The 12,051-nt window shown below is 44.0% G+C and overlaps 1 protein-coding gene across 1 annotated transcript in view; it reads left to right on the forward strand.

The window, feature by feature from the left end:
• Positions 1 to 12,051, forward strand: part of ush2a (Usher syndrome 2A (autosomal recessive, mild)) — a 152,944-nt gene that overhangs the window by 126,144 nt on the left and 14,749 nt on the right. The window contains 6 exon segments of the mRNA XM_019891922.1: positions 589 to 747; positions 1,269 to 1,431; positions 2,162 to 2,379; positions 2,472 to 2,608; positions 11,578 to 11,659; positions 11,746 to 11,891. Coding sequence (XP_019747481.1) covers positions 589 to 747; positions 1,269 to 1,431; positions 2,162 to 2,379; positions 2,472 to 2,608; positions 11,578 to 11,659; positions 11,746 to 11,891 — 905 coding nt within the window.

Raw genomic sequence — 12,051 nt, forward strand, 5'->3', positions numbered from 1 at the left:
TGAATTACCCATCACAATACAGTTGGCCTGAATTATGTAAAAAGCTCCAGAGAGAATATTAGCAAAGTCTTTGAGTATGTGTGGTCATTGAGTTTCTGTATACACTTGGTGTGTTTCTGCCTGGTTGTGAGCCCACAGTTTAGACTGGGCAGTTTTCAGGACAAACTATCCAACAGAGTTTGTCAGGTCAAGTTGAAAAAAAGTTTGTGGTAAATATATGCAAGCCCTGCGAATGGCTTCCAACCGGTTCAGGGTGTCCCCCGCCTACTGCCCGAAGACGGCTGGGATAGGCTCCAGCACCCCCCGCGACCCTTGTGAGGAGAAGCGGATGGGAAAATGGATGGATGGATGGATATATATGTATGCAATAGGGACAAAGGGGACTTTGTTTATCTGTACACACCGAATTAATTTAGCGACCAAATGTTTCTTCAGGGTTTGCCTATTTTTGGTAACTTTCTTCAGAAGCTCTGCCTACAATGTAATATTTGCTTTTCATGCCAATGAAAATTGTTTTGTGATTATGAAATTGTATTTGTGGTTGTACTGATTGTGTGTGTGTAATCCCTTTTTCCCTTTTTTTCCCAGCCCACTTCAACATTAGCCAGCCTGTAAACTACAACATCCTGTTGAATCCTGGAACTGAAGGTGCCGCAATGCATCCCGCGGGCCAGGACCAGACCCTCACAGTGAAAGGTCTTCAACCTTTCACTGCTTACAATGTCCGTGTGCAAGCCTGTCAACGTGGTAAGTGGATCATGCTTGCTGCCATTGCACAGTCTTGCATACAAATGGACACAGCCTTCTTTCAAGTCAAATACACACAAAAAAAAAAAGATATTTTGTGGGGGCTAAAACAGTCATTTATGTTGGAACAACTTTAAAATGCAAATGATTTACATTCATGACAATCGCGTTCGATTGCTCCAAAACAATTTGCCGAGTTGTTTTTACTTATAAGACCTTCATTTACTGTATGAACAGCTAATTGTAATGCAAACACGATCGTTGATATGCAAAAGACTCTCAAGATTCTTGAAAGATCTTGAAATTTGTACGGCCGTGTGGCACGAACTCAGCAGTAAATTTATGTGGATCTCTTGTGTGATTAGATGACGTTGAGGTCATTGTGCTTGTTTGTTTTCTTGTGCTTGGAGGGTGCTCTGTGCATCTCTTGACTGGATATTTGGGCTTATTGACTTGCTGTTGATAACTTCCTAATGTGACCTTTTCAGAAATGTCCCAAAACTGTCTTATATCCCGTGTAGGTGCATGCGGTGTAGGACAGGGTGTGCATGTTCGGACTTTCGAAACTGCGCCAGAGCATCTGGCGCCACCTTCAGCAAAAGCAGCGGGTGCAAGTTTCCTGGAGATCCGTTGGTCTCCCCCGAAAAAGCCCAATGGCATCATTACCTCCTACCATATATACAGGTAACTCACAAGAATACAACAGCACTACGTTTACTCGGTATGTTAATGATGACGTATTGCTGCAATCACTGGGTGATACTTCCACGGAGTGTAAAAGTTCAAAGTTTCCTGTCAATGTGGAGCACACACACACACTTGATCAAGACACGCAAATAGGGAAGATGAGAAACAAAGTTTTTGGAGAGATCTATCTTCAGGCAGAGCCTTCTTTTTTGTGTATGCATGTGCGACTGTGTGTGTTTAAAGTCCCATCGAAGGTCGCGCTCTGCTTGTTGACCAAAGAGTGTGTGATCTGGATGCAGGGTCAGAATGGACAAAGCCCTTTAAATCCTCAGGAAACACACATTAGCATAGACGCATACATAGGCACTCTGACACACCTGGCATGCTGAGACTTAGCCACACAGCCACTCAAGTAACAATAGTTGTCTTTTCTCTCTCACGCACACAGAAACACTGCTCATTTGCTTCCCTACACACTCAGCCATCTTGTTTTGAGTACATTTAAGTTTACAAACATCCATTTTTTCCCGCTTTCTATCGCCGTTGGCGGGTGGGCTGAAGCCTATCCCAGCTGACTTTTGGGCGACAGTGTGGCTTAAATATGACACTACTTTCTATTAATCAAGTAAAAGACAAGAGCATCTTTAAATAATGGTGCTTAATATTGTCTGGTCTGATTTAGTGCCTTCGTTTTTACCTCCTGCACCTTCAAATTCTGATCTGTCAGGTCCCCAATGGAAACAGAGGAGGAACTGCTGGTTTTTATCTGGTCTAGTGGCCCACTAGAGTTTTTCGATGCCAGCCCGTCCTTGCAGCCATTCACCTACTACCAGTACAGGCTTCATGCCCACAACTCTAAAGGCTCGGTTCTGAGCCAGAGGACGTTAGCCCGGACCCTGTCAGCGAGGCCAAGAGATATGCCCCTTCCCACTGCCACACCCACTGGTGAGTTATATGAAACGTAGATTTTATTTTAGGACTTTTTAAACTTGAGAGTACTTCTTTTTGCACGTGATGAGACTGCATGTCGTGCACAGGTGCATACTCTATCCATCTGAAATGGAGTGGGCCAAAACAGCCCAACGGTGTCATTTCTCACTATAAACTACTTTACAAGAAGCACCAGCTGGACCCAACATTCAACTCACCTGCCGTGATTGCACTCACTGTGGAGGTAAAAGTGCACACACACATTCATGCATTCATGCGACTCCCTTCCTTTGAAACAGTACTGATGCAAAAAGAACTTCTGAACACTACAGTATGTAAAATGTACATCTCATTCGGTACGATAATGAACTATTTAAATCTGATCCTTATTTATAACAAGTCAGGTTTAAGTTCATGTTTGTGTACGTTGCATCACAAGCCTGGTGGTAGACAGTCTCGGTGACATGGGGTAAAAGCGAAAGGCCCCGAGATAGTTGTTAGAATATATAATGAAGGCGTTTATAATGGAAGTGAGAAGGAGAACAGAAACAATGTCAGTCTGGAAGGCGCGCACGACCAAGTGAAGGGGTGAGGCAGCGGGATAGATCAGCGGGAAGAGGGAGGAGAGTGAATGGAGACGAGATACAAGTACAGATCTATATTCTGTCCAAACGCGTGGCCTCTTCTCCTTCTGTGACCTTTGGCTTGTCACTCATAATTAATACAAGATGTAAATGGAGACCTTTCACCTTCTCATTGATATGGAACACTCTGTGTGTGTGCGTGTGCGTGTGTGTGTGGTATGGGTGAGAGGCTCATTGACATGGCATAGACTTGTTTTGGTGACAGTCATTTGTCACGCACCTGCCTTTACCGCAGATGCTCTGCTTTTGCACAAATACACAAAGTGTGTCAGAGAAACGTACGCAAAAGGACATTAAAAAGGGATGTTCTCATATTTTTATAAGGTAGCATTAAAGACTGATGTGAAGTTGCAAAGAAACCACTTTGAATTGATGAGGTGTCTGTTTTAGTCAGAGGTCGGCAAAAACCATAGTTGACTCCTAGATAGGGAATTATTGATTTATAAATATTCTAGAACTGTCAGAAGCCTTGATAAGTAACCTAATCTGATATACGGACTTGAAAATATATTTAACCGGTTTCCGAAGTCAAAGTCACAGATTTGTGAGTCAGCGCTTGGACGAGCAGCATTCCAGTGCTAATCTGAGGTTGAAAATGTCCAACCGGTGGTGCCTTCAGAAGAAACAAATTACCTTCAAGTTCCCATCATAACCCTCCTTTCCCCCAAGTCTTTTCGATTCACATACCTCCATTTTTTGCGAGTGTGTATGTGTGTATTGATCTCGAGCTGTGTTGGGAACTTTGCTCCGTGCCAGCCTGGTTGATTAATGGGGTCGTCACGCCGATCGGACGGAATGAGGGTACGGAGCGCAGGCGGCCTGCTTTGCTCGACCCCGACATGCTGTTTGGCACTGTCTCACACACACACACACAAACGAACGTGTGCGATCTTACAACACACATTTTCTCTCGCCATGCTTTGCAACTCAGTGACAGACGTGTTAGTCACTCGGACATGGCTGTCAGGCTTACTTTCATGCATTCTGCCTCTATTTTTGGACCTCTTCCTTTTTTTTTTATATTCAATCCTATTTAATATCTGCTTTTATATCTGATGAGGAAGTTAGGGCTTGCCTGTTACTTAGCAGCATTACACAAAAACAACTCAAGCAATAATTTGTCTTGAAGCATTTTGAGGTTTCTTTTCTTTTTGTGTTTTGGCAAAACGAGGGCATACAAAATCAGGGTAGCCAGGACAGCGTCGTACATTATATGTAAGCTCGGCTCAGGAACGAGAACTCAGCATGGTTAATGGCTCCCTTCGCAGGTCCGAAGAGACGGACAGGCTTGGTGGAGATCTTGGCTCTACTGCGCACCATTCTGCTTCTTCTCAAGCTTTTCTCCCTCCTTTTTGTAGTTAATTTCCACACTAGAACGATTCTCATTACTCAGGTTTATTTTTGCTTGATCACCACATTCTGAGTGGACTTTAGAGGACAAAAGCCACACATTTGTTTCGTGGCGCTTGCTTCAGGACCCACGCTGCCCTCCTTTCTGCTGTCTTTCTTCTTTTTACTTGCTGAAGAGCCTTCGGTGTCCTTTGACATTTTTCATTTGCTTTTACTAAATTGATCAACTTTCTCATTCCTGTCGTTTTTTTTTTTTTTTTTTTTACACACAGTCGTTTTCTCCCTTTATCTCCTCTTTACTGTCCCGTCCTCTATTTCCCTCCCTCCCTCGGCTCTTCCAGATGTTTCACTCTGGCCCTCGGGACCCCTTGGGTAAAGGAGACCATGTGTATGTATGTGTGAATTTGTGCACACGTTTCTGTGGATTTACTCCATGCGGTTATGGCTTTCCATGTGCATGGATGACATTTTTTTTTTTTTGCATGTGTTTGTGCATCAATATGTGAATGTGTCTCTCTCTCTTTATTTGTGCCGTATTAATACATGCCATTGATCAGAGCAGGACCCCTGACAGTCATCATCCCTGAGAACCATCTGGCCGACGCCTGACGCAGCCTCACCCAAACACAAGCTGACACCCTATTAATCTGCTAGCGGCATGCATACATACGTGTGTACGTGTGTGTTTGTGTGTCCCCGTGAACGAACGCGCGCGTGGAAGACATTGTTTAATGTGGATGTTAGAGATTAAGTGCAAGTGTATGTGCTTACATTTTCGCCATGCACCTGCTTCTGCGCGCATGTGTCTATGTATGCCGCCCGTGCACACACAGGCAAACGGGCACACACATCATCCGCCAACAACAGCCGGCGCGGAAGGGAGCTGAAGGGTGCTTGGAAATTAAGGTTATTACACAAATTGAGCCATATGGTCTAAATATTTCAGAGCTGAAATTTACTAGGCAATAAAAATGGCCCCTACCTCGGTAATGGTGTAAATTACAGCTTAACCACCAGCGCTAATGATGTCCTTCTGTACGCCCCATAACCAACCGTACATGAAGGACACATTGTTTAAAAAACACCCCAGGAAAGGCAGCGGACAGAAAGGGAAAGAGGGAGGGATGGGAAAAGGGGCAAGAAGGGAACGGGGGATGTCAGGGTGGAAGGAAGAGCTAGGTGAGGAGAGCAGAAAAGAAATGCAAGTGGTGATGGAAGTGGAATTAGGAAAGAAAAGAGGAAGAGATTGATGGAAGGGAGTGAAGTCAGAGAGAGAGAGCAAGCAGCATGTTTACAATCTGTTAGTTTACCATTAAGGGCCCATCAGAGAACACGGGGCCAGCCAGCCAAGTGTGTTTCAAGCCAACATGGGCTTTCAGATATGGCACCCGTGTCTACTTAATCATACACCCTTGGAAGATGTAGAAGATGTGGCAGCTAAACAAATGATAGTGGTAAGCATATGCCATAACCTGAGCACAAACAAACTTGGGTGGCTGCAGGGCAAATGTTGCTCTAAATGTCAGTCTGAATGTGACCAATTGGATGAATTGGGTGTATACCTTGAAGCCAGTTGGTTTAACGTAGCATAAAGCAGGGGTAGTGCGTATTAACTAGTATAGTCACGAATCTACAAGTTTGCTTAGTTGACAATCCTTTAAGTGCCATGCCCATCCCCCACACAGCCTTTATAGTGTACATGCTTAAATAGCAGGTCATGTTTTGATGGTACATATGATATAATTGTCTCTCATATTCGTAAATGTCCATTCTGAATATTTCACAAAAATGTCATTTGAAGAAAAGTGTGAATTGAATCGAAATTGCAATATCTGTCTGAAAAATTGCAATTCAATCTTCCATCCAGAAATGTTCACTTTTTGCATTTAACCGTCGTAGCCTCGCCTTGCACTGTCGAAGCGCAGAAGCATGCGGGGATCAATGCTCGCTGCAAGAATAAGAATGACCAGGCTTTTGCCCTTGCATTACTTTTCTAACAAGCCACAAACATAAAGAAGTGGCGAGAAGAGGTAGCAAGGCGAGCGAGGAGAGCAATAAGGAGGGTGAAGACAGGTGAAGAGAGAAGAAGGGAGAAGAGGACTTGCATGCGGAGTTCATTAGGGCCTCCGGCCTATCAGACCCCTTCTTTAGAGGTCTTCAACTGTGATTGGAGGGCTCTCGACGTTTTGCATAAGCAGCCAAAAAATCAGGCTCCTTTGCCGCAATCTCCATCTTCTCATGTGTTCTCAAACTCCTCCCTCTGCAGCCATGCATTTCCATCTGGCTTTTCTATACCTCACTTTCAAAAATAACAGTTGTTATGTCTTTCTCCTCCACCACGCCGCTCAACACTCATGCGAGTGATAATTTCTCGAGAGGTTTTATACTGCTTGTTTCTCCGGCTCGCTCGTTCTCTCGTGCTCCCAGTAATAACAGGTTGGGTGTTATTGTGTCGTTTGCGAAGGGCCTACACCATCCAGTTCGCTGCCGGTCCGCTTGTACTGATAGCAGCCACAATATGATGATCATCACTTCAGAGTGAGAGCGTGTTTGTTTTGTTTTTTTTTTCTTTTTTTTGAATGCTCCTTGTCTGCACAGTCTGGTCTGGAGGAGTCTTCCTTGTCTGTGTGTGGACATGAAGACAGGCAATCTATGTTTTTGAGAGTAGTTACTGTAAGCGGTTCAGAAAATGGATGGATGAGAGTCGTAAAAACCTGGTTGAAAACGTCTTTGCATTAGATTAGAATTGCAATGATGTACAATTGTAGTCACTATGAAAAAAAAAGACTGAACAAGATTTGGTATTGGGCTATTTGGGGGTTTCTTGTCATCACTAGACACAAGCCACAAACAATACATTTTCTGGATTTTAAATTATAATGTATAATATTCGGTTTAGAAATCCCAATCAATCCAAAGTCTGCCAGCATTACGGAGCATATTGTGTTCAACCTTCTACTGAGTATTTTGAGTATTCTGACATATTGGATATTGGAATACCATCCCTCCCATTTTACCCGACTGACGTTGACTAGTCTTTAACCACATGTCACAAGCAAACAGGCACAGTCAGAATAGCATGTACACTCTAAATGTTGTGTTCCCGAGGTTGGGAGCCGCCAAAGCTAATCATGAATGTCAGTGTGAAGTGGGCATGCCTGGTCCAGACCCCTGCAGCCCCTCTCTGCCTCCGTGCTGGCCACCCACACAACACGTGCCTAATGGCACTCTTTGGGTCTGGTCGTGTATGGCATAAATGTGTGTGCGTGTGTGTGTGTGTGTGTGTGTGTGTGTGTGTGTGTGTGTGTGTGTGTCTCACAGTTTGTCGAGCTCGCACTGACTAGTAGGGACACACATGCAGGGCATTTGCAAGCATACATGGGGCAATTGTTCGAGCAACATTGAATTAGCCATGCACAAATAAATGTGTATGCGCGCGCACACACACACAGTCACACAGATACACAGGTGAAGAAGGCTTGCCAGCTTGGCATGGGGCACGAAAGAGCAGCATGCAGTGCTCTGGCTCACCTCAGAAACCTCAAAAAACAATTAAAGCTCTCCCAGAGCCGCTCAGGCCACAGCTTGTTCTCATCGGACGCAGTTGAATTGAAGCTGAATGTCATCCGTGCCCGTGCTTTGCCAGACCAACAAAGAAGCGCGACACATGAGAAGGGGCGGCCCCGGCATGGTGCTTTGTTATCTGTCTGGGACTTAATATAATGGAGCAGGGAGGGCAGAGGTGGCCTGTGGAGCGGGACATACCTGAGGTCCACCAGTTGGTCCACATTCATTAGACACGGCTCTCTCATGTATGATCACTCACTTGACTTCTACCTGTGCACGTGTGTCAGTGAGCGAGACAAAGAGAGAGGAAGAGTGCGCATGTGAGTGCGTGGCCATATGCTAATGTTGCTCTGTCCCCGCGTCTCTGCAGGGCTCGGTGCTGGGGCTTTTGTGAGATAATCAGCATAATTCTTTTGACAAATACACATGGTTACTCTTAATTAGTGTCACACACTGGTCCCCCCGGCCGCACAATGCCTCTCCACCTGAATATCATGCACCCCCCCCCCCCACACACACACACATACAGATGTGCACTTTTGGAGACAGACGCATAAACAAGATGCATACAGATGTTGGCTTGTTAGGGTATGCATGCAGGCACGATTATTAAATGCCTTATACGTGGCAGTTCAGACACACCAAACAGAAGACAGAATGAACTTCTCGTAATGCTGCATCCTCCAACGTTCTATCGCTTGCACTTTGTCCCCTTCCTTTCTATCTGCGCCGGTCTCTCACACTCTCTTCCCCTTCCCCTGCCGTCGTCATGATTAACTGGGGGTTGTGGTCATTCCCACATACATGTGCTTTGGCACATTGATTTTAGGTTAACCTGAACCTTTCTTTTCATATCTCACACCAAAGGCAGTCGGGTTTTCTTCACACTGACCTGTGATCTTTGATTATAATTACCATAACTGTAACTCACTTTATACATGTGATTATATAATATGCTGTGGAACCTCTTAGGTTGGCCGTAATCCATTCCATCCGAAACACATTTTCCCATATGAGATAATGGAAATAGAATCTGTTCCCAGGCAAGGTTTTTATAGTTGACGAAAACTAACAAAAGAGCGACAGATAAAATTGCAAAAACATTTTCATTTACAAAATCAAATAAACATGGAAAAGCTTCAAAACAAATTACATATTTTGTTTGTACAACTATAATAACAGCAAAAATGTCCTTTGTTTTTATTTTTGTTAATATAACGAACTTTAAGGGTTATTCTTAAGTGTATTTATTTTGTTATCGATGTACAGAAGAAGCGAAGTCAAACAATCGTTTGAGAATTGTAGTTTATTGCACAGTATCTAGTGACCGTGTTATCTCCATATTTCACTTGACAAACACCACATTCAAAAAAACTAAAACTAATAAAAACTATATGGCTCTAAAAAGTAATGAAAACTCACTGAGTTTAAAAAAATAAACAAAAGTCAAAATGAAATAGAAACTAACCATATTGAAACATTCCAAACTATTTCAACTCCCTTCCCAGGTCAAACTGTGGCCAGCATAACACCAGTTTTAATTGAACCAACGTAACAAAGTGTGAAAAGGCATTGGGACATTAAAATGTGTACAGGGGGTCCTCAATTTACGACAGTCCTAACAAAAATCATTTCGAGGTTACAAACGACGCACATTCCAAAATCCACATACATACAGTATAACTGAGAAATGATAGTCTTTTTTTTTTTTTTTTTTGCACTGCTAATTTGCTAAATAGGTGAGTTTGTAAATAGCGAATCTCTAATCGGCTGGGGTTTACCGTCCCGCTATAACACGTTTACACAACAGGAAACTGCAAATTGCAAACATGCAGCACTATATTAAATCGGTAACAAGGTGAACCTCCTTTGTGTTGTCCTTCACAGCGCAGTTCAGCTTGTCATCACTTTTATTTCTCTGTTGCCATTGCCCACCTAAAACTTTGCGTTACCTCATCTTGTTGATTTCTTGATGTGTTTGTGTGTGTGTGTGTGTGTGTGTGTGTGTGTGTGTGTGTGTGTGTGTGTGTGTGTGTGTGTGTGTTTGGGACAAATTGTTATGAAGGGGGCTGTTAATGGAATGTAATAGTAGTGCGCTTCCATGTTAAAGCATTTGATTACAGCCTGCTTGTGTACGTGTGTGCGTGAGCAGTTAGCGGGTTGACGTGCTCAATTTCCTCGCGCGTCCGCGTGCGCGCGGCGAGGAGGCCATTAACGCGCTGCGTTGCAGCGATAAAGTGTTTGAATGTATTGCCATCTAGAGGCGTGTAGCAGAGTCTCTGCGCTCCTATAAAAGCTGCCAGCGCCAGATGCTGCTATTGACAATGTGCATATGTTAAGCGCTTTATAGGCCACATGCCTCACATATTTCACTGGCTTTTAAGGTGGAGAGAGCTCTCATTCGCGCTCACTTAATCTGTCTCTCTCTTTTGTAACATCTATGCCCCCCCCCCACTCACACACACACACTCTCTCTCTCTCACCTCTTATCGGTTGAGTCGTTCAGTGTCTCCGTCCGCTTTTTATTTGCGTCACCTGTTACTTACCTACTCACCGATTACCTTTTTTTCCATCATCCATCCACCCAACCATTTTCCGATCCGCTTATCCTCACAAGGGTCGCGGGGGGTGCTGGAGCCTATCCCGGCTGTCTTCTGGCAGTAGGCGGGGGCACACCCTGAACCGGTTGCCAGCCAATCGCACTCTTGCCTAATTCCCTGCCCGCTATATCCTAACTTATGTACTGTGTTTTGTTTTTTGTTTTTTTGTTTTTTCCATGTCCCTGCCTCTCTCTTTACACTTTGAACTTGTGTGATTTACAGGAGGATTTAGTTTGCGTCTAGGGGTGTCCAGGGATTTATTAATCCTATTTCACTGCGTATGACAAACATGTTGGCTGGCAGACATGGAGACAGCCAAGACATGCATTGGGCCCATTGTTCAGGCACTTCATCCTTAGTGCCACGCCACGCTGATTTGTCTGGGTCTTCCTTTAAATCCGTTTGAATTGGGGCCATTTGAATCCCCTCGCCGCTGCATGGAATTGGCCTAACAGCTAATCTCTTTATGTGAGAGCCTGAGGAGAGAGTTGTTGTTCATTTTGTTTTTTGTTTTTTTAATAATTGCAGCTTGAATATTTGAAACACATTTCATTTTTTGGTTCTCATAAACGTGCACACACATACCAAAGTTGCTTTCAGTCTTGCGTGTTTAAGTGCTCCATCCCAGACGAGCATCTCATCCCTCTCCAGACATCTGTGCGCCCCTTATCAATTAGTAAATGATGTGACGTACATGCTGTCGCAGTTGAGTGCCAGCTTTTTGGGCTGGGGCCCGTTGCCTAAAGCTACTGGCAGACACGCTGTGCCTCTGTTTGTTTGAGAGAGAGCTATGAAAGGATGCACGTGAGATACAAACACTCAGCAGGCTTTGAACGCAGCCTTCAGGGACGGCCGTCTGCCAGTCTGCCGCTGCCACTTCCTGCTCACTCCGTATGTTGTAATGTTGATATCACAAATCCACATGACACATTATTTTAGCTCGTCATTGTTTCAGTCTTTCCTTGCTGTGGGGAAATATTTGCGTTTTTTTTTTTTTTTTTTTTTGCTTTACTATGACAGTCTTTTACGTTTTTGACCATTTTCATCTTCAGGCTTTCACTCTCGAAGCAACCATTTTTGGCCTTCAGCCCTACAGCGACTATAGTCTACAAGTGGAAGCTGCAAATGAAGCAGGTTTGATTGTGACTACTTACTTTCGAATCATTCCAAAAGAAACATCTGATTCCATTTTGAATGTTTTTTTTTTTTAACACCTTCAGGCAGTGTGTCAAGCCAGTGGGTTGACACAAGGACTCTTGAGGCCTCTCCAGCTGGACTGGCTAACTTCAGTGTGGAACAAAAAGAGCAGGGCAGGTCGTTACTACTCAACTGGGATCCACCAAGTTCTCCAAATGGAGTTGTCACGGTATATGCTGCACAATAATAGAAAACCAAACAACTGGATAGGTACACCATACGGGTTATCCTCTTGGGTCAAGTTGATGCCAGCTGCGTACATCTAACTGAAATGTTTTTAGTAATAATTATAGTTGATGAGAAGCTTTATCCCTGCATGGATTTTGTGC

Source organism: Hippocampus comes, unplaced genomic scaffold, assembly GCF_001891065.2.
Source record: "Hippocampus comes isolate QL1 unplaced genomic scaffold, H_comes_QL1_v1.1 scaffold275, whole genome shotgun sequence".
Lineage (NCBI taxonomy): Eukaryota > Metazoa > Chordata > Actinopteri > Syngnathiformes > Syngnathidae > Hippocampus > Hippocampus comes.